General features: G+C 39.5%; 1 protein-coding gene across 5 annotated transcripts in view; it reads left to right on the top strand.

Annotated features, from left to right (window-relative positions):
- The first annotated feature begins 371 nt into the window (after positions 1 to 371).
- LOC130077301 (uncharacterized) overlaps positions 372 to 23,295 on the top strand; it is a 235,097-nt gene continuing 212,173 nt past the window's right edge. Inside the window, exons 1-4 of one of the 5 annotated variants that reach the window (XM_056242504.1) lie at positions 372 to 783; positions 906 to 1,241; positions 1,607 to 1,930; positions 23,054 to 23,260. In XM_056242504.1, the coding sequence (XP_056098479.1) occupies positions 735 to 783; positions 906 to 1,241; positions 1,607 to 1,930; positions 23,054 to 23,250 (906 nt within the window). In that variant the 5' untranslated portion in view covers positions 372 to 734 and the 3' untranslated portion in view covers positions 23,251 to 23,260. Of the gene's footprint in view, positions 784 to 905; positions 1,242 to 1,606; positions 1,931 to 21,079; positions 21,242 to 21,537; positions 21,874 to 22,559; positions 22,920 to 23,053; positions 23,261 to 23,295 lie in introns of those variants that run through there. The other 4 variants (XM_056242502.1, XM_056242503.1, XM_056242501.1 and 1 more) reach the window with 4 other exon arrangements.

Here is a 23,295-nt window from a genome sequence, read left to right as displayed (position 1 = left end):
TACAAAAGCTTTCAGTGTACATTACTACTTTATAACAGTGATGTTGTCATGTGATGATCATCAGTGCTGTGTTTTGCTTATTTGCTGGGAAATAAACATTTCTAAACTTTCACTCTACTGATTGTGTTTGTCTCCACTAAACTTATCAGTATGAAGTTGGACACACTGTGATGAGATGAGGTGATATGGATAAGACAGTGGCCTTCATCTAGTGCATGCAAGACTATTCATGGGCATATTCATTCCATTGAATATGAATCCCAGCATTTTCGGTTGTGTGATCCTGTTGTTTCTATATTAACAATATGTTGATTTCACGGGAAGGGTTTTTTGTATAAAAGCAGAAACACAGTAGAACCTTGAAGTCTCTTGTGTTAAAATACATTCAATTATGTATTATTTTAAACCTCTAAAATCAGAAAAGTATCTGTTGTCTTACCAGTTTTTTCCACTTCAGGTTTCATGCTCTGACGCTAACAGCTGCGGTAAAACCTTTGGTCTATTTTTTAGGTCAGTGTAACCTTTTACTCGACAAACCTTTCTGTGTCCTATTAGACGTTTGCAGTTGTTCAGTGTGTTTTACTTTGTTCTGGATTTAGAAGGATTTTACATTTTACAAGGATTTTAATTTTCCTTTAGAAAGTGGAGTGTGTGGTTGTTGGATATTTCATGAATTTCTGTTCATCACACCACAGCACTATGAGGAGTGTGTTGCTTTCAGAGACATTTTGAATATGATGTCAGACGCTGCCGTCTTCTTTCTATGTGTGTGTGTCACAACTTGTAAGTGGATTTTATTTAATTTGATGTATTTATGGAGTTCAACTATGTTCTATGTGTTTGATTTGTTTAATTTGAGTTAAACTATTCAAAATGCACTCTTTATATATTTGTTATACATGTAGTTTCAGGTGTGTTTAGTGATACAGATGAAGTGAAGTCAGTGTCAGTGACTGAGGGAGATTCTGTCTCTCTAAACACTGATGTTCAAGTACAGAGAGGAGATCAGATACTGTGGACGTTTGGACCTCAAAACACTCGAATAGCTGAAATCTTTAAAAGGGACCAAATGAACTATGTATTTGTCAGTAATGATGGAATATTCAGAGACAGACTCCAGATGGACAATCAAACTGGATCTTTGACCATCAGAAACATCAGATCTGAACACACTGGACTTTATAAACTGTACGTCATCAGCAGTAGAAAAACACTGAAGAGATTCAATGTTACTGTCTATGGTGAGTAAACGGTATGAATCATATTACAAATTGCTAATTATTATTATTTTTAATTCTAGGCTGAACTCAAGTGAGCTGAATAATAGTTTTCTTAATGCAGAATTCAAATGATAATTCGAATGCCCAAAATTGCAGTCAAAATGACCAACAAATTGTTGAAATAATTAATATATGCACAATAGCTGTTCAAATGATTGACCGGTATCTTAGTTTAGATGCAGACATTTCTTTTTTTCCAGCCTTGCATTCACATTTTGGGATTCTTTTTAATTAGTCTCGCAAGAAAACATCTGTATGTTATTTTTGTTATTGATTTTTGATAATAATACTGAGATAAAACCTACATGTTCGTTCATGTTTTCCAGCTCCTCTACCCATTCCTGTCATTTCCAGTCACTCTTTAAACTGTTCATCATCATCATCATCATCATCATCTTCATCATTAAGATCATCAGAGTCCAGATGTTCACTGGTGTGTTCAGTGTGGAATGTGAGTGATGTGACACTCTCCTGGTACGCAGGAATCAGTGTATTGTCCAGCATCAGTGTGTGTGATCTCAGCATCAGTCTCTCTCTACCTCTGGATGTGGAATATCAGGATAACAACACATACAGCTGTGTGATCAACAATCCTGTCAGAAACCAGACCACACATCTGGACATCACTGAACTCTGTCACACATGTGAAGGTACGTCAGCGCTCATCTTACTGATCTGTTCCTCTGACTGATATTTTCTATTTATAGACAATGTCAAGACAAATTCTATTTCTATTATGTATTTTTTTGTCTGAATTCGTAACAGAAAGACTGAAAGTTTTTCTCTCTCTGTGTTTATTACAGAACAGAGCCATCGTTCGTATTTTATTCTGATAATAATCAGTGTGTGTTTGTTCATGTCTGCTGTTATACTCATATACTGTTGCTCCAGGAAATTCAGTCGAGCGCAACAAAAAGGCAAGTATTACCAACAACTGACAAAGTTCGCCATATGGCATAATATTATTATATTAATACACATTTTGTTTATATATTAAAATGATTAAATATGTAACATTAAATAATATAAAACATTTCATTGAATTAAAAAAATGGTTTATGTTTATATAAATGCATGTAATTCTTGTATTTTTGGTGGGAAAACAGAAAAATGTATCAGAAGTTCTCAATATCTCGACGTTCATCTCTGTCATGTAAACTCATGTCATGTGATCATGCTCCACTAGATGGCAGGAAACCACAGAACATACTGATGTTAAAGCTGCACTAATTAACTTTTTTTTTTTTTTTTCTTAATGTGTTTTGTATTACCCTGGTAGGTTAAGTGTTTATATTTAACCCCGCGCGGGTCTCATCAAATCTGTAAATAGAGTAAAGTTGCTCCGGCTACTTTGACGTGTGTATGGTGTGTGTGGAAGAGGTTAGTTGTCGCAATGAGCGAGAAAGGTTAACATTGAGCCGCTAGATCTCAAACCTCTGGGGAATCACCCGTTTTAAATGAACAACGAACATAGGAGAGTCTGCTGGCAGATGCAGAGATGATTTTACTCAACAGTAATTTCCGCTCATGTGTTTGTGTTTGCAGATCTGACATTCACAGAACAGCAAAGCATGTCAGAATACACACAGATCATCTACTGTGTTCAGATGAGAGATCTGCCACAGGTCAGCACACACTTTATCTGGTTTTACTTTAAATATTTCATGAATAGATGAAGGTCTGAAGGCCTACTTCTAGTCAGCACAGAAGTGTATCTGTTTGTAATGGTGAATGTTTCTTCTTTATAGATATCCTTACTGAGTGTGGACAGAACAGTGACAGCTGTGAACTATCAGAAGATCATCAAGATGAACAATAATCATTGTAAGATGACCTGAGCATTGGTTGTGATCATCTTGCACCTGTAGAGGTTTAGAGTTTAATGAAATAATGCTGAATAGAGTTTGATAGGTGCTTTCCACCATTGACACCTGTTTTTTCTGCAAGCTAAAACCTCATATCAAAAGCTCCATTGAGGTGTGCGACAGCTGCTCTGCCCTTGGACTTTGTTCTTTATTGTAGATTCAGTTTGTGTGATGTTTTGGTAATAAAAGAGAGTACGCTGTGGTTTTTAATCCAAACTGTCACAGTCATGCAAAGATTTTTGGGAACTCAGGATTTTAGAGAACTCAAATTTTGGAAATCAAAAACGGGGAACTTCCACTATCATGTTCAGAGACGAGAAGTCCAGTCAGCAGGAAGTAATAAAGCCCTGTGATCGTCTGTGAAGAGCATTAGTGAATCATCTGAGTGAAATAAAAGCTCCCATCAAGCTAATGCATTACGGGAAAGACAGAGAGAGAGAAAAAAAGATATCTGCTTTTCATCACGATAAAATGGTTAACATGTTGTTTTTAAACATTGTGGTATACAAAGGTGGTGTAAAAAATACAATACATATAGAGAGTTCAAATAACCAAGCTTCAACGGAAAAAACACCAACAAAAAATGCAAGACATCATACTGTATATGCATGAGCCCACATAACCGGCTGTTATCTGAAGCTGCACAGTTTGGAGATAAACATCAGTATTTACAGTAAATAGCATGAATATTTACTCCAGGCCAGCCAGTAACAGATTTTAATCCATGTTTTGAATATATTATTCTCACAACTTTTTAACCTGAACATGGAGGTCTATGACAGGAGGACTTTAAAGTAATGTTATTACTAAAAACACAAAAGAGTGACACATGCACTGTGCTTAAATGCAGTAACTGTCCTTGAGCTTGAATCACTCGAGATTATTTCATTTTATAATTACAGTTTTTTTCAATTGTTTACACACAATTTTGAAAACCGGGCTATTTTTTTCAAAATATAATCACAATTATCCAAACACCACACTGAATTTGCATAATTCCTAGATTGTTTGCAAAATGACACACTTCTGTCAAAACATACACACTTCAGTCAAAACATATACACATATTTGTGAAAATACTATTAGTTTTCATTTAACATAACACAGTCCTCAATGATCAGACACTATTGCAGACAGTTTCACACTGCTGTGATAAATAAAAAACACATTTGTAAAAAAACTAATTTTAGGAAATAGCATGTGCTAGATTTTTGGCCAGACATTGTTATGTAAGGGATAATTTAGATGAAAAAAATAGTGACAAACCCACAACATTCTTCATGATTAGTTTGAGATATAGGGAGAATGTACACAAATAGGCCTACTAACTTACCAAGCACTGCACAACACTGATGCTGCAATATTTCAAGTATTTATTTCAATACTTACAGTATTTCTAACCATAATCAGTTACAGTAATCAACCAACAATTACAGTTTTTCTCATTTGCTAAGACACACTAAATTAAACTGGGATCCGCTTGATCTTCATCATCACATTATTAGCACAGCAGAAGTCTTCTCTTGCAAATGTTTTAACACTTTTTCATTTGTTTCACACATTTTTCACACCCTTTGTCAAAACAGTTACCACAGATCTCATTGAAAGATCCCAAACTCTATTGGATTCACTGTGTTGAACAAAAGGAAAACATCTATTCACAGCTGATAGAAAGTACTTCCACAATTATAAATCTCTATACACCTGTGTGAAACTCGTTTGCACAACTCTTCAATCAGCAATCAGTCCTCATCCATCTATAAAAAATGCCACCCCTGTGTTGCTATTTGCAAGCATGGATCAAAGAGGCCATAGGTATGGAAGGAGAGTAAGAGGCCATGGCAGAGGGGCCCGAGGAAGAGGAGTTTGTATGCGTGGTGGAGAAGCTGCAGCAGCAAGAGGACGAAATCGAGCTCAAGTTTCAAATGAAATTCGGGCTACAATTATTGACCATGTCATCAATCATGGCTTGTCCTTTAGAGAGGCTGGACAAAGGGTCCAGCCCATTCTGAGTCGGAGCACTGTGGCATCTATTGTCAGGCTTTTTCGTAATGAGAACAGGTAATTCAGTGTTACTGTAATGTATACCACTGTGTATTTCAGCTTTACTGTATTGCCCTGTTAGCAGAACAAACTGTGTCTACAGTAATGATGTTTTATCAATCCCATTTATGTGACTGTCATACAGTAATGTCAATTTTGACATGCTTTTTGCTTTTACTTTATAGAATCCACACATTACCACACACTGGTGGCAGAGGAAAGATATTTAGTATTGAACAGGAGTCAGCCATTGTAGATATGGTAGTGGCAAACAATGCAATCAGACTGCGTGAAATCCAGGCAGCAGTAATTGCAGATCAGGGAGCATTTAGAAATATAAACAGTGTGAGTTTAGCAACTATAGATCGAGTCCTTAAACGAAACCAGGTCAGAATGAAGCAGCTGTACAGAGTTCCATTTCAAAGAAACTCTGACATCGTAAAGGAGGCACGATTCCAGTATGTGCAGGTACAGATTTTTTTTTTATTGTAATACCTTGTTTACCATAGTTACATGCGACTGTAATCATTTGCTCTATGAATTTGCTATTTTTCTTAGAGAATAATGGAGCTTGAAGCTGAAGGGGCACATCACAAATTCATTTTTGTGGATGAAGCCGGCTTCAACCTCTGTAAAGTGAGGAGACGCGGGAGGAACATCATTGGGCAGAGGGTCACTGTCACAGTGCCAGGTCAGAGGGGTGCCAATATCACCATGTGTGCTGCCATCTCCAATGATGGGGTCCTTTGCCACATACCAACTATTGGTCCATACAATACAGAACGCCTCATCACATTTCTTGATGCATTGAAAGAAATACTCATTCCACCCGAGGAGAGAGGGCTGTTGAGGCCTGGCATGACTCTGTATGTCATAATTTGGGACAATGTGGCTTTCCACCTCGCCTTGTAAATGAATGGTTTGCAGCACAGCCTCGTATTATGATGCAATTTCTCCCTGCATACTCGCCTTTTTTGAACCCAATCGAGGAGTTCTTCTCTGCTTGGAGGTGGAAGGTGTATGATCACCGGCCATATGAGCAGATGCCCCTCCTGGAGGCAATGAATGCTGGTTGCCTGGCAATAGGTGCAGAGGACTGCCAGGGATGGATACGCCATGCAAGGAGGTATTTCCCTCGGTGCATTGCAAGGGAAAACATTCAATGCGATGTTGATGAGAACCTGTGGCATAATCGTCAAGAACGAATGGACTAAATGTGAAAGATAAAATATATATACAGTATAAATCTTTTTTTCTTTTTAAAGGTATTTCCACCGATAATTTGCCTTTGGTAGCTTTCTTTTTCAGTATCCGAGTTTGTAAAGTATCATATTTCATATTGATGGCTGTATTTTGTATTTTGTTGTCCATTGTGTAATGATTAATTGAAAGAATAAACTAATTTGACCATAAGTTGTGGTGTTTGATGAGAATTTTTGCTTATGTTGCATGTTTTTAATGTTTTGTGAGTGTTAGAGCATTTTGCTAACAAAATGAGTCATTTTGGCCATTGAGCTTCAGTTTTATCCTGTGTGTTAACTGTTTTGAAAATGTGATGTCAGAGTGGGCAAATGTGTTTAAGCAATCGAGAAAAACTGTAAATCAATGAAACAAATAAAATCTGTAGACAAATAAAAATTACTGCATAAAGTAGATACACTTTGACCCTGAAGACAAACTACTGTAAAAGCAACAAGAATACTGTAACTATTCATCATCTAACATTTGATTGGTTGATAACATGGTCAATAAGTGTTGCACGGATTTCTTGAGTCAAATTTGGTCCTCGTCTTCTTTGTTCAGGTTCTATCAACTCTTCAAGTCCTTCTTCACCTCTTCCTCTATCTCCTTCTCCTCTTCCTCTATCTCCTTCTCCTCTTCCTCTATCTCCTCATCTTCGATCTCCTTCTCCTCTTCCTCTATCTCCTTCTTCTCATCTTCGATCTTCCTCTACCTCCTTCATCTCCTCTTTGAGCTCCCCCTCTCATTCTCACTCTTCTTCTTCTTCTTCTTCTAGCTCCTTCCATTTTTGTTGAAGACAGGTGAACTCACCTGCTGCCTTTTATAGCACACCTGAGTGCTGCGTTTTCAAATTAGCACATGTGTGCTTCCACGCCTGGTGGATGTGTTTATCCAATTCGTCCATTAGTGTTGTCATTGGCAGTCCGGGGCTTTGTAATGACAAGGAAGTAACCTCGCAATCCTTATCTGTGTCTAAGGTGTGAAAATGTGTCTAGAGTTTTACAAATCACTGTGTGTAATGCTTTGCAAAAAGGGTGAAGCAGACATTGTGTGTAATGTTGTGCAAATCTGTGGAGGTGTTTTGCTCATTGGAGTAGAATTTTGCAAATTGTGTGGAAATTTTTATTTTAGTGTGTAAACAATTGAAAAAAACTGTAAATTGCTGATACTAAAATGCAGTTTGTTAACAGAAGATTTCTCAAGGGCTGAATGAAATTTGAATGTTCCCGAAAAGATTGATTTGCCTCACCACCTTTTCAAATCGTTCCCACGCCCTTGATAAGCATTTGAAGGGTGATTGCTCTTACAACTGGAGAAGGACAGAGACTGACTAGCAGGACTAACATAATACATAGTGTTTTCTGTTTGTTCATTACAGAACAGAGTCACCGTTCATATTTTATACTAGTGGTTTTATTGTTATTGCAATCTATGTTTCACGAGTTCACACTTACACAATTAGAGGGGGTAAAGTTTAATGTGTATTTGGCGTGCTGTCCGGGGGGAGGGCTCCGAGCTCAGAGTTCGGCCCAGAGTACCCAGAGTACTCCCCCCATGTAAGTAGTTAGGACTAGAAGTGTGGAGAAGGCGCCCTCCACCCGTGTTAATTATCTGAACGTGCTCCTCCCGAACTGTTATTAAAACATCATTAAGATGAATTATAGATGATTTTGGATTTAATACTAGTGATTCATTTAAAGACTTCATTTGAATCAGGACACACTCCTTTCTGCTTAACAGGGTTTGGCTATTTCAGTTACACCTGCTGTATTACAGGAGCGCACATCTTCACACATCAGACTGGAAAGATATAGATTAGAATGACAAAAAAGCAACAGACTGAAAATACGGCAGTTTGTCAGTTAAAAGTTAAGAAACCTGTTCTACCTGGGATAAACAAATCAGTCCAAAAAAGAAAACAAAAAAAAAAACACATAAAAAAAATCTGTTTTGAAAAATCATGCAATTTGTCAATCGATTTTTGCATTGTTGTAAATTTTCCTGTAAGTAAGTGATGTTACTGCTTTACTGGATCATGTCTAAAATCTTGTGATTTGTGAGTTTCTTTGAATGTTCGTAGTGTGCATACACTTGCATGATCACATATCTGTGTATGCAGATCATGTCATGGGGGAGACCGGGAACAGTTGCAACACTTTTTGCATTTGGCTCTGTTACTCAGAAACGGTTTGGATTAGACAAACCAATTGTTTATACAATAAACTTACACCTGTATGTTAATAGTCTAAACCATTTAAAGATAATTACAGAATATACAGTTTTCACAATTTGCATTTGAATGTAAGCAGTCAGATGTTCCAACTGATCCCGGGCCCGGGGACAGTTCCAACATTGTTTGGGGATGGTTGCAACATGTTATAAATACAATATATTACAATATATTTCAGTGTTAGAAAAATGATTATTATCAAAAATGTAAGTTATAATAATATTACAGTGTTATTTATTCATCAGCTTTGATTAGATGACAATTATAGATTTGTCTAGATGAGTAGGCCTTATGTGCAGGAGTCAAATATTTTCATTTTAACTATACGTTATGCATGGTCACAGACATCTGCACGCGTGCACGCACGTTCACACACACATAAACATACACCTCCTGTCCTTGCTCCAACTTGATGAACTTTATTATATTTAAGTAAAAACTAAAGTAAAAAACAAAACAAAAAAAAACGCCTATGAGCGAGCCAGACACTCAATGTGCTAGCTGTGCAGCTGCAAATGCATTTTGCGTTTTACATAAGGCTTCAGTAAATCAAGGAAAAGGAGTTTCCGAAGACATTTGTAGGCTATGATAAGAAAAACTACAAAATTAAAAATATTTTTTGCACTGGAAAGAACATTCTAGAAGTCTAATTCTTTTGAATAAGTTCACACAAGGCTACAGAAAACTGTTGTGTTTATTTTTCTTCAAATGCAGTCTAAGCTAATGAGTTTTGAATTTTATAAGTTGTATTTGTTTAAGTTAAAAATAAAACGTATTATAAACTAAACAAATTCATGGTTCATTGTTGGCAAAATGATCATGATAGCCTTTATATATCTGTGGTTCAGTACATTGATTGGGCCTACTTTGCTATTCTATAAATATATATAGACCTAATAAGTTGTATTATAATATGCTATAATGGATGATAGCATACAATATTCACCAGAAGTCATCATTTAAGGGGTTATTTAAAAAAAAAAAAGTATAAGCTTTGAGTGTTTTATTGGACTCTTTTTGCTGTGATCAGTGTAGTAAAGGCTGATTTATACTTCTGCGTTGGACCTACGCCGAAACCTCTACGCTATAGACTACGCATTGGTTTTCATTTATACTTCTGCGTCGTTGTCCGCATTGCCGCGCAATTACACATGCAGAGGGAGCGTGTAAAAGCCGGGGAGCGGTTCTAGCAATCACAGCGCTTGCGGTACGCGTAGAATTGACGCGTTGTTACATTTTTGGAGAGGTGCACGTCAGGGTACGCCGAAGGGTACGCGCGCTACACACAGCCTACGACGTAGCTACGGGGTGAGTTCGACGTAGAAGTATAAATTGGGCTTGAGGCCCGTCGCGACAAGGCAAGCAAACCAAGCAATTGTTTGGGGCCCCGAGCTGGCCTGGGGCCCCAATGACTGGTTAAGAATAAAATGCGATGACAAACTGTGTAAGTGCCCCTTTGATAGTCAATGTAGTAAAGTGCAATGAAACTGTTATCGGGGCCCCCTTGTTATCAAGGGGGCCCCTCTCAGTAGCCGCTGACAGCAGCCAGCCAACCACGTGATCTCTGCTGCCGGCAAATACAAACCTCCTCGGCAGTCACAAGCGGCAACCTCCCTGTCTCTCTCTTGAAACCAACACCGAAGTGAATTAAACTGCAATTCATCTACTGACCGCTTGAGGCTGGAGGCAGAAGTGAGTCAAATCTGTATCTCCCCCATGTTAAAATGCCCAACTTTACAGCAGAAAAAAAACATGTTTACAGCCTGGAGCAAAACGTGGTTTTAGTCTTTATAGCTTATTTTGCCCTTCATGACAACTGTGAGGGGGGTGAATTTTTTTACAACTCATCCGTTTAAATTATATTAAGCCTGCATAATTAAGGGCGTGGCCACTTGAGTGACAGGCGGATTATGGCCGTTTGTCTGCTGTCTGATAGCGTCACTCTCAGCTAATTCCAGCAGCTGCTGTACTTGCCATCTCTGCTGTGTTTGTGCTTTTTTTCGGGATTATTTCATACACGCATTATACCTTCGCCCACGCCGTTGGATTCCGTTGTTGTCGAGTATGGAGCATAGACTGGTATGCCCAGAGAAATTATATCCCCTCTCTCTACATTGACTGGTGTTGTTGTGACAGAGGGTCCAACTGAAACGGCCTCCGGGGTCAAATCCTGATTAAATCTTGGATTCTGATGACAACTATCTTTCTTAATAACGACTTACCCGCTTAATTGTCTCTAAGTATGGAATTGTTTAGACTTTATGTTCTCTTAGCCAATCAGAAGTAACAATGATGTAGTGCATGCCCTTGTAAAATGGTATAATTGGTGTAAGATTTTGTGTAAGGTAGAGTTGGCTCTCGACCTCCTCGTGAGACTTTGCCACTGGCTCTACCAATAATACTGCAAACTATTCTTCAGTAAATTTTTGACTATTTGATTGAACCTCATGACTCCTGGTCTTCTATCTGGTCCTGGGTCTTAATCTGTTAACCCCCTAACAACATATGCAAAATACTTTTTTGCTCCTCTCTATTTTTTAACACTTACATTGTTTCACTTTATAGTATTCAGAAATGTACAATGTCTTATTGTAGACATTTAAGCATTTTTGTCACGGTATGCTGAAGCAGAGATTCCAAAAGGCGTAAAGCAGGTAATACAGTCTTTAATAGAAATAAGGCAAAGCCGCGATGGCCGATTAACACAGGAATCCCAAAATGTTCTGATAGGCAGTGAGAAGCTCAAGTGGCAGGTCCGGGAGACTCGTGAGAGGTGAGATCAGGATTGCAGATAGAGCGCTGAACCCTCTGCAATTGACCGTTCGCAAGCCCCTCCCACAAAACGGCCATTGTCCAATCACACAACATAACAACCGTTACTATGTGAGCAGGTCCGTCAAGCATTGACTCCAAGCAAGATGGTGAAGCGGTGCGCCCACGGCGTTTGTAAGTCGGACACTAGGTGCCCCGAGAGATTGTCTGGAGGAGTTGTGTTCTTTCCGTTTCCAAAGCCGAAAACACAACGTGAGCGGTGCCTACAATGGATAAAACAGTGTGGACGGCCCCACTCCCAGTTAAATGTGTCGAACATGGTTAACTCGCGTGCAGCGTGCGTGAGACTGAGACACTGAGATTAGTCAAAGAAACATGGAGAAAGCAGATCAAGAGGATCCACAAAGGAATTACGTTTTCTAAAGGGTTGTTGTTAACATGATATTCTCTGGGGAAAATGAGCAGCAGTCAACTAGCAGTGCAGCACCTGTAGACTACGGTTTAGAGGAGTGCACGCTCGCAACGGGGAAATCATGAAGCTTACTTGACAACATCAGTTCATATATCAATATCGTAACGAATAGAAATAACCTTAAATAATGTATGGTTATCTGCATCTTTCCGTCTCTTATGTATAGTTACTTTTTAAACACGAAAATCGCATTCAGCATGACACGCAAGCGGTTGCCGTGGTAATGAACAACTGCTTGTTAAAGCGAATAATCCTGTATCTGAGGCAAAATTACTAAATATGCAGTGCGAGTTATATATTTCTAACTCCAAACATTAGACACTGAACCAGCTTATAAAATCTTCTTCAAGGCTGTGCTGGTTGCATTTGAGGTACAGGTAATGGGGTTTCTCAGATTTCGCTTGAGACCGGTAAGCATTCGCCTCGATAGTAGTTGTGTCTCCTTCATTGCGTATTTTTATATTTTGAATATATCCCTCCACTGCATACTGTAACCCCTTGTGCCTCGATCTGGAGGATATCGCTGAGGTATTGCTCCAAAAAAGGGTCACTGACACGCACGGGTATACCTCTTCCCGTCATGGCAATCTGTCGCGCTGGTCGTGTTTGACCATTTGTTTGACGGGCGTAGTAACAATAACTAGGGGGCGTGGCTTTTGCGAACGGTGAATTCTCCATGGCACGACACTGGGCACAGCACAAATCAGGTAACGTACTGCAGAAAATAATTAGACAGCACCAGACAAGACAGAACTGAACTTAACTTAACATCTGTCGATGAAACACAAGTGTCAGTAACATATGTGACGGGTAATAATAATCCGACAGAGAAGTGGAGAGCGAGATAGCTAGAAATAGTGAGGCCCCATCCACACTACTGCGTTTTAGTTTAGAAACGGATAATTAAAACGAATACGATCTCCGTCCACACCAGCGTTTTAGAATTTATCTCCGTCCACATTAAAACAACTGAAAACACGGATCACGTGACCATTCACCAACACTGGGCATGCGCGTGCCGGTGTAAACACAACTTCATTGATAAAATTATCCCACCATGCTCTGGGTTAACCCCAAACCGACGCTCCATGTACGGTCAACGCCGCCGCTGCACACGGGAATTGTCACAGATCGCTCGAATAATAGCTTGACTCCGGCGCATGTAGGCAGTTATAGCGTTGTAAAATGCAGAATTTACTTGTACAACAGCCGCTAGCAAAGATATACACCATGACTGATGACACCCGATCATAGAGCCGAGCGTGAGCCTCTACTACGTCATCGTTTCTAAAGTCCTACGTTTTGACCCGTCTACACTAAAACGCCCTCCGGAGATTCAAAACGAAAAACGGATCGGCAACGTTTCTAAACTTCTCCGTTTTGGGTCTCTGTTTTTGCCGTTTTAGTGTGGACGGGAAGTGCAAACGTAGCAAAAGGTCTCAGTTTTTAAACGAAAACGCAGTAGTGTGGACGGGGCCTGAGACTAATGACAAGAGATTGAGGCCCCGTGTCATGATCCGGCCTTCTTGTCCTTGATTTCCTCTAGTCTTGAGGCTGGATCATGACAGACCCGTGTTTTGTGTACAAGCGCATGGCCAATTGCTTGGGCCATGTGCTTGTGTTGTCTCGTTACGTTACCCCGCCCCCTTGTTATCCTCGTCTTGTCATTATTGTCTAGTCAGCTTCACCTGTCTTTGTCATTAGTGTTCCCTTTATAATCCCCTTGTGTTTGCTGTCCTGTGCTGGTTCATTGTGATTCTTATCTGCGTGTGAAACTTTGTGAGCGTCCCTGTGAGTATTTGTCAAGAGTATTGTCCAGAGAGAAATCCTGATTTTATGTTTGCTGTTTTGTTTATCGTCTAGTTATTTGTCAAGTCTCAGTCTAGTTTAGTCATTCCTGTTCCAGTCTTGTTTTGCCCCCTCGTGGGTTTTGTTTTCCCTGTTTTTGTCAATAAATTAATGTTGAGTGTTACATACTGTCTGCGCTTGGGTTCATCCATTACCTTCATAACAGAATGAACCAGCCATCAAAGAACCCAGCAGACAGTATGTCCTCCAAACTCCAGTTCCAATCGGAGTTCCGTGAGCGATGCTGGTTGTCCGCACCAACCAACTGAGAACGGATCATTTGCCCTATCCCGTCCCAGGGTGAGCGGATCATGAGGGATTATGCCCGTCTATGGGATCTCTTTTCCGGGGAGGATCTGCAGGCCTCTTCCTCGGGCTCTCCACCCTCTGCTAGTCTGCCGGTGATCCCGGAGGGTCGTGTGATAGGCGTCGCGACGCTTGGGGACCAGGCTGGCTCCCTCACGACTCCTGGCACTTCATCTACCCCCTTCGGTCTTCGAGGGAGGCGAACCTCGTGGGACTCTCCTTCAGATTCCTCAGCGTCGGAGTCAATCCTGCCAGAGATTAACCCCTCCTTCGCCCGACACAGTTCCCGCCGTGCTTCCCCAACCCGTCTCCGCTCCGGCGATGGTCTCTGCTTCTCGACCTAGGAGAAAGAGGAGGAAGAGGGGAGCCTCCCGTTCTTCGTCAAGCGCTGTCACAGAGCCCGCTGCAGTCAGCGCAGTCACAGAGCCCGCCGCCGCTGTGAAGGCGGTCCCCGAGCCCGCCGCTCCAAAGAGGGCGGCCCCAGCACCCGCTGCTGAGAGAACAGTTCCTGAGCCAACTTCAGAGAGAGCTGTTTCCGAGCTCGCTGCTCCAGCTCCAGAGTGTACAGCACAGGAGAGTGCTTCCGAGTTTGATATGAGCACTTCATCTGAGTCTGAGGTAAAGAGCGCTGGTTCTGTTTCTTCTACAGGGTACACTGATCCCTTTGTGATGGCTCTGCAGCCAGCCACGTTGTTGTCCGTCTCCGTTCCACAGTCGCCTACTTCTCTCCCCGTCTCTTGTCCTGTGCCGTCTCCTACCCCGTCCCAGTCAAGTTCCCCCAGCGCTTCTCCACGTGTCACCCTGTCTCAGTCTGGTTCCCCTATGGCAGGGATAGTCAACTCCGGTCCTGGAGGGCCGGTGTCCTGCAGAGTTTAGCTCCAACCAGGTCCAAAACACCTGCCTGAAAGTTTCTATTATGCCTAGTGAGACCTTGATTAGCTGGTTCAGGTGTGTTTAATTGGGGTTGGAGCTAAACTCTGCAGGACACCGGCCCTCCAGGACCGGAGTTGACTATCCCTGCCCTATGGCTTCTCCTCGAGTGCCTCCACCCAAGTCCGCCCGGAATCCTCGTCCCAAGCCCTCATCCCGTGGACCTAAGACCCCCAGCACACCCATCCACCCTGGACCACCCCCCATGAACTCTGTGTTTCCTGTGTTTCCTCTTCCTTGTTTGTTATTTTTAATGTTTCATCCTAACCCTGTTGTTGTGTTTTCGTGTTTGCCACTACTGTTATTTGTCATGTTTTGTTGGTTTGTGTCAATGTCACAGTCAGTCTTGTCTCGCGTCTGATGTCCTCTTGAGGAGCGTCTGGTAGCCGCACTTAAGTGGGGGATTCTGTCATGATCCGGCCTTCTTGTCCTTGATTTCCTCTAGTCTTGAGGCTGGATCATGACAGACCCGTGTTTTGTGTACAAGCGCATGGCCAATTGCTTGGGCCATGTGCTTGTGTTGTTACGTTACCCCGCCCCCTTGTTATCCTCGTCTTGTCATTGTTGTCTAGTCAGCTTCACCTGTCTTTGTCATTAGTGTTCCCTTTATAATCCCCTTGTGTTTGCTGTCCTGTGCTGGTTCATTGTGATTCTTATCTGCGTGTGAAACTTTGTGAGAGTCCCTGTGAGTATTTGTCAAGAGTATTGTCCAGAGAGAAATCCTGATTTTATGTTTGCTGTTTTGTTTATCGTCTAGTTATTTGTCAAGTGTCAGTCTAGTTTAGTCATTCCTGTTCCAGTCTTGTTTTGCCCCCTTGTGGGTTTTGTTTTCTGTTTAATGTTGAGTGTTACATACTGTCTGCGCTTGGGTTCATCCATTACCTTCATAACACCCCGTCCACACTACTGCTTTTTCGTTTAAAAACGGGGAACTTTTGCTACGTTTGCACCTCCCGTCCACACTAAAACGGCAAAAAACGGAGACCCAAACCGGAGAAGTTTAGAAACGCTGCCGATCCGTTTTTCGTTTTGAATCTCTGCGTTTTAGTGTAGACGGGTCAAAACGGAGGACTTTAGAAATGATGACGTTGTAAAGGCTCGGCTCTGTGATTGGGTGTCATCAGTCATGGCGTATATCTTTGCTAGCAGCTGTTGTACAAGTAAATTCTGCATTTTACAACGCTATAACTGCCTACATGCGCCGGAGTCAAGCTATTATTAGAGCGATCTGTGACAAATCCCGTGTGCAGCGGCGGCGTTGACCATACATGGAGCGTCGGTTTGGGGTTAACCCAGAGCATGGTGGGATAAATTTATCAATGAAGTTGTGTTTACACCGGCACGCGCATGCCCAGTGTTGGTGAATGGTCACGTGATCCGCGTTTTCAGTCGTTTTAATGTGGACGGAGATCAATTCTAATACGCAGCTAAAACGCTGGTGTGGACGGAGATCAATTCTAATACGCAGCTAAAACGCTGGTGTGGACGGAGATCCTATTCGTTTTAATTATCCGTTTCTAAACTAAAACGCAGTAGTGTGGATGGGGCTTGAGAGCAGGTGTGGGAATGAGAGAACGAGGAACAGCTGAAGGAGATGAGTGAGTGATAACAGGTGTGTGTGTGAGAGCAGGAGAGAATAGGAGTAAAGAGCAACCAGCAGATGGAGACAGAGTGAAAAGAAGAGAGAAAAGAACCAGGATCATGACACATTTTATTGTATTTCATTAATATTTCTTTTTTCTTTTTATCTTTCACAGAGATTACAACAGCAGTTCCCTCAGGTGGAGAAAGGGATGTTGCTTCTTGAACGATGGCTCTGATGATTTCCCTATATCCGTGACTTTATTTCCAAAGAAATTTAACCTTTGGATATAGGTTTTAATAAAGTGCGAGTTTCTGTGGTCCAGCATAGCGAGAGATCAACTCCAGGTGTGCATATCACTTTTCTGATCTGGTTGTTTGTCCTGTGGGAAGAAACACAACAAGGGTGATTTAATGCAGGCACAATGAGAAGATGTTAGTTAATCTCTCATATTCATTTGACAGAAATAACACACAAGCCTTGTGGGAGGATAGGAAGCAGATAAATGAGACTGGATTTGTCACTGCTCACCAAACTGAATTTCTATCCACATTTTTGCCATCGTGCCTACGGCGTAACTGTAACAATATGAAAAAAGAGTGAATCTTTCATGATTGTTTACAACAAGTTACATCCATAATTTGCTCAAAGCATCATAGGAAGAAGGCTGATATTGGATAAATATTCTGAATGTTCTGATCCAATCTGACTTCTAGACAGCAATACTGCCTGAATCATAATCATACACTGTTCATTCGTTTGCCAGAGGAGAACTGGCCCCCCGACTGAACCTGGTTTCTCATTCTGTCACCTATGGAGTTTTGGTTCCTTGCCACTGTCGCTTTTGGCTTGCTTAGTGGGGACATTTAATATTCAACAATATTATTGACACCATTGTGTGAGAACTGAACTTAGTTGGACAATGACATCACAGTTTTCTCCAGAGAGGCTATATATATATATATATATATATATATAAATGAACTAAATTACCAACTTTTTTACAACAAAAATGAACCATCACTGAACTTACTTAAGCTGGACTATGACACTATTTTCCTATAGAAACAAACTTTGTTGCATTATTTTCCTGTTATCACTGTAAACCTGCTTTGAAACAATCTGTATTGTAAAAAGTGCTATATAAATAAAGGTGACTTGACTTGATATATACATAGATGAAATATCAAAGCCAAACATTATGACCACCTTCCTAATAAGCTGTTATTCCTCCACGTGCTGCCAAAACAGCGCTGACCCGCAGAGGCATGGACTCTACCAGAGCCCTGAAGGTGTCCTGTGGTTTCTGACACCATGACGTTAGCAGCAGATCCTTAAAGTCCTCTGGGTTGCAAGGTGGAGCCACCGTAGATCGAACTTGCTGGGACATCCCACAGATGATCAGTGGGATTGTCAAAGTAGCTCAGATCTTTCTTTCTGCCCATTTCTCCTGCATCCAAAACATTGATGAGAACTGATTGTTTGCTTACCATCTAATCTACCCAGACCTTAATATGTGGCCTTAAGAGATGATGAACAAATATTTGCTTCACCTGTGACTGGTCATAATGTCTTCTGTATGTTTAGATTTCAGCAAGTAGAGCTGGATCTTTGTTGATCCTGGATCAACATTCCAATCAATCTATCAGATTTGAGAGACACGTTTACAGTTTATGACAAGTTTAGGCTTACAATCAGGGTTTGCTGCTTCTACATCTGTGTTCCTATCCTTTCCCTCTGATTTTATGGATAAGTTATGAGTAGGGTAAGATTTAAGGATGGGGTTAGGACCAATTTTCAGACAGGAATGTTATTCCAGGATGGTCACCGTGATTTTGCCAAGTAAGACATGTTCCTGGATCAACATTCCTGTCCCAAAATGTATTCCTTACCCAATCCCTAACCCTAAACCTAAAGGGAACAGGACTGTGCAATCTCTCGTAAAGCCATCAGCGTGTACATGAGTATTTACATGTCTGAGTTAAAGTATTTTGTGTAAGTTATATGTAAGGGATAATGTAGAGCGATGAGGTTGTTATAGCGAATACAACCTCGAAGCGGAGGGGTCTTGAATGAATCAGCCTGAAGGGGTTGTATTCACTATAACAACCTCATCGCTCTACATTATTACATGGCTACCTAAAATCAATAATTTGACACAAAATACTGATTTAAAAAGGAGTTTATTTATTTAAAAACGATTGTATTGCTCCAGAGTGAACAGAACTGTGTCCAATTGCAACGCTCTGTTTTTCATGGCAGCGGTGTGTTATACTTAGCAGCGGTCTGTTATCAAGAAATAACAGACCGCATTCTACATTAGAATTCAACCAAGCCATGTAATATATAAAATATATTGTAGGGTTAGGTACATATGACAAAATAGTACATAAAAATTACATTAAAATATTTTATGTAATATTTAAAATGTGGGTTTTCATGTGAATTATAGATCATTTTTATAGTCACGTGCAGATTCGGTTTCTCTTGACAGTGTGGTCAGGATGTGGTTTGTCTGAGAGAGATGGAGAGATGCAGAAACTGAAATAGAGGGAGGGGGTACATTCATTTCTCAGACCTGAAGTGGCAAAGTTTTCTGTTTGTTTGAATAACTTGAATTTGATATAGGCCTACAAATGATGTCTTATTCATTTTAACCAATGAAGCAATTTCTTTGATTTAACAACAACTCCCAAAGAGTATGCTGTGGTTTTTATTCCAACTGTCAAAGATTTTAGCAAACTCAGGATTTTAGAGAACTCAAATCAAAAACAGGGAACTTCAACTATCATGTTCAGAGACGAGAAGTCCAGTCAGCAGGAAGTATTAAAGCCCTGTGATCGTCTGTGAAGAGCATTAGTGAATCATCTGAGTGAAATAAAAGCTGCCATCAAGCTAATGCATTACAGGAAAGACAGAGAGAGGCTTTTTCATCACAATAAAATGGTTAACATGTTGTTTTGAACATTATGGTGTACAAAGGGGGTGTAAAAAATACAATACATTTAGAGAGTTCAAATAACCAAGTGTCAATGGAAAGAAAAAAAAACCCTGACATATGCTCAAATCGAGTCAGAGCGAGATCTTCTGTGGTCTGGTTTATATAGGACAGGGTCTATGCATGCACTGAACCCATGTGGTTTTGTTTAGTTTTTGGTAAACGCGCAGCAGTTAAATGAATGCTTGTCTATTATAGGATGTATGTGGTTGGTGTTTCTGCATTTGGGCAGTGGGCCACTTCTGTTCTCAGGCTCATCATGATCTACACATTAGTATGAGTAGAAAACATTAGTATATGTAATTATTTATTTTACATTTTTAACCTCTTTCTCTTTTTTTGCATTTCTGCATAATTTAGGATTTTCAGGTCAGTTGTATCAATGTCCTCATGCTTCATGCTAAACATGAATAATGATAAAGATACATTACATGCTCAGCCTAGATCTCCAAAACATCAGGTGGCAGTGTTAGTACAGATATCCTGGTTCAGAATAACACACTTTCCTCTTATTTTCACCTTCTATGTTTCCTTTTTATATCATAACTGTATATTATGATACGCATTATTTACATGCAGTGGGCAGGCCTGAAACCATTTATTGTAATGATATTCAGCATTAATCACACACCACTGTAAATTTTGATGAACATAGATAACACTTTGTGTTTGTACATTGCTCAACAGGAAATAGTGGCCTACCAGAACCCAATGTGTCAAAAAATCTCTAGAAGTGTGAAAAGGCCAATACATAAATTTCATTATTTTGTATTTATTTATTTATTTATTTATACATAGTTTCATGCAAATAAAATCAATATACTTTTTTTTTTTTCCAAAATCAATATTGGTGTTTTTTTTAAAGACCCCCTGTTGAGAAAATCAAGTTTTTAATGTTTTTTATAGGTCTATGTTGTTTTAATATAAGACAAATCATGTGTAAATTCATGTATTCGTCCTCTTCTTCTTCTTTTGAATCAGTTTCTGGTTCAAGCATGAATAAAACCAATATTTCCACTTGTCATTGTGTAGCGTTTAGTTGACCCAGATCAGTTAGCCTACTCTTAACTGGTGTGATTGAGTGGAGGCAGGGACGCGAAATATTGCAGAATAAACTTCTAAATAAATTAGCCAATCGCCAATTTGCTGCAGTTACGTCGCCATAGAAACAGTCGCTTATTACTGCAAATTACTGCTTATTACTGTCCAGTCTGAAATATATGCCTTTTAACGCTATTTCTGCATTAAAAACCCTTTAATGGAACTGTTCAATGTCAGATTTTGACTAGATTTCTAGATTGAGACTGTATTAGTGATAATGATCAAAGATTCTTTTTTCGACACATGTAATTTTATGGTGAAATGATATAGTTCTAAAATAAGAACAAATAACTGTTTCACCAATAATTCACACATAATAATCTCTATAAACGCTGTATTGCTGCAGCCAATGATAAGAGTCATGCCGTCATCTCTTCTTCCTCTCTGTGAGCACGAGCAGACAGACACATTCAGAGAAACACGAAGTTTTGTAGAGTGCTTGTTTATCCGTTTGAAAACACGTTTTCAACAGCGCTATGAGGACTTTATTTATCAGAAATCATTCGGACATATTTTGAGGAATATGATTTTAAACACTGCTTTCATCTGTCTATGCATTCTGACCATAAATGGTAAATCGGATTTAATCTCATGCAAAGCGAATGTAGTACAACAAATGTAGTATAAATAGGCTACACATGCAAATACATTTCTACTTTTTATTTAGTTTGGTTTCAGTTAGAAACACCTAATATAACTTTTCAACTTGATTTAATAAAACATAATACATGCTTCCTATTGTATTTATTTGTTTGTTTGTTATGAAAAAAGAAAATTCTAAATTCATTCAAAATTCAATGTTTGACTTGTTTAATTTGAGTTAAACTATTTTAATTCAAACTGCACTCTATTTTTTATGCATATATAGTTTCAGGTGTGTTGGGTGATACGGATGAAGTGAAGTCAGTGTCAGTGACTGAGGGAGATTCTGTCTCTCTAAACACTGATGTTCAAGTACAGAGAGGGGATCAGATAATGTGGACGTTTGGACCTCAAAACACTAAAATAGCTGAAATCATTAGAAGAGACCAAATGAACTATATATTTGTCAGTAATGATGGAATATTCAGAGACAGACTTCAGATGGACAATCAAACTGGATCTCTGATCATCAGAAACATCAGATCTGAACACACTGGACTTTATGAACTACAGATCATCAGAAGCAGAAAAACACTGAAGAGATTCAATGTTACTGTCTATGGTGAGTATGAATCATATCACAAATGCTATAATTTCTGATATGATAAATAATAATTCAAATGCCCAAAATTGCAGCCAAAATTACCTACAAATTGTTTAAATAATTAATAAGATATAATATGCACGATAGCTGTTAAAATGATGAATCTGTATTTTAGTTTAGATGCAGGCATTTCTCTTTTTTTCAGCCTTGCATTCACATTTTTGGTTTCTTTTTCATTAGCATTGCAAGAAAACATCTGCATCATGTTTTGTTTCTTTTTGTTATTGATTTTTGATAACAATTCTGATATAAAGCCTTTATAACGTTTGTAAAAAAAAAGAAAAAGAACACTTGCACCTTGGAACCTATTTCACAGTTTGTGTTCTCGAGCCACCCAACCCTGCTGTTGGGCAAGTGAACGGCCGGAAGAACACATTAAAAGTTTTCTGTTTTCTGGAAAAAATGGTGTCGTGTAAGCGGCCCTAAGTTAATAACTAATGATCTTTACAATGGAAGTGAATCAATCAAAACTAACTTTAGCTGGACAGAAACTTTATTCTAGATCTGCTGTAAAGCCAAAACAATCTCTGTTACTTTAATTTTCTGTTATCACTGTAAAGCTGCTTTGAAACAATCTATATTGTTAAAGCACCATATAAATGAAGGTTACTTGAGTTGACTTCATGTTCTTTCATGTTTTCCAGCTCCTCTACCCATTCTTGACATTTCCAGTAACTCTTTAAACTGTTTATCATCATCATCATCATCATCATCATCATCATCATCATCATCAAGATCATCATCATCATCATCATCATCATCATCACCAGATTCCAGATGTTCACTGGTGTGTTCAGTGTTGAATGTGAGTCATGTGACTCTCTCCTGGTACAAAGGAATCAGTGTATTGTCCAGCATCAGTGCGTCTGATCTCAGCATCAGTCTCTCTCTACCTCTGGATGTGGAATATCAGGATAAAAACACTTACAGCTGTGTGATCAACAATCCAATCAGCAACCAGACCACACATCTGGACATCAGTCAACTCTGTCAACCATGTGAAGGTACGTCAGCGCTCATATTACTGATCTGTTCCTCCTTTTGAGGCTGATATTTTCTATTTATAGACTGATGTATTTTGTTTTGTCTGAATTCGTAACAGAAAGACTGAAAGTTTTTCTCTCTATGTTCATTACAGAACAGAGCCATCGTTCGTATTTTATTCTGATAATAATCAGTGTGTGTCTGTTGGTGTTCATGTCTGCTGTTATACTCATATACTGTTGCTCCAGGACATTCAGTCGAGCGCAACAAAAAGGCAAGTATTACCAACAACTGACAAAGTTCGCCATATGGCATAATATTATTATATTAATACACATTTTGTTTATATAATAAAATTATTAAATATATAACATTAAATAATATAAAACATTTCAT

Source organism: Rhinichthys klamathensis, unplaced genomic scaffold, assembly GCF_029890125.1.
Source record: "Rhinichthys klamathensis goyatoka isolate OS25496 unplaced genomic scaffold, OSU_Roscu_1.1 h1tg000727l_1, whole genome shotgun sequence".
Lineage (NCBI taxonomy): Eukaryota > Metazoa > Chordata > Actinopteri > Cypriniformes > Leuciscidae > Rhinichthys > Rhinichthys klamathensis.
This window is presented reverse-complemented; position numbering and strand designations above follow the sequence as displayed.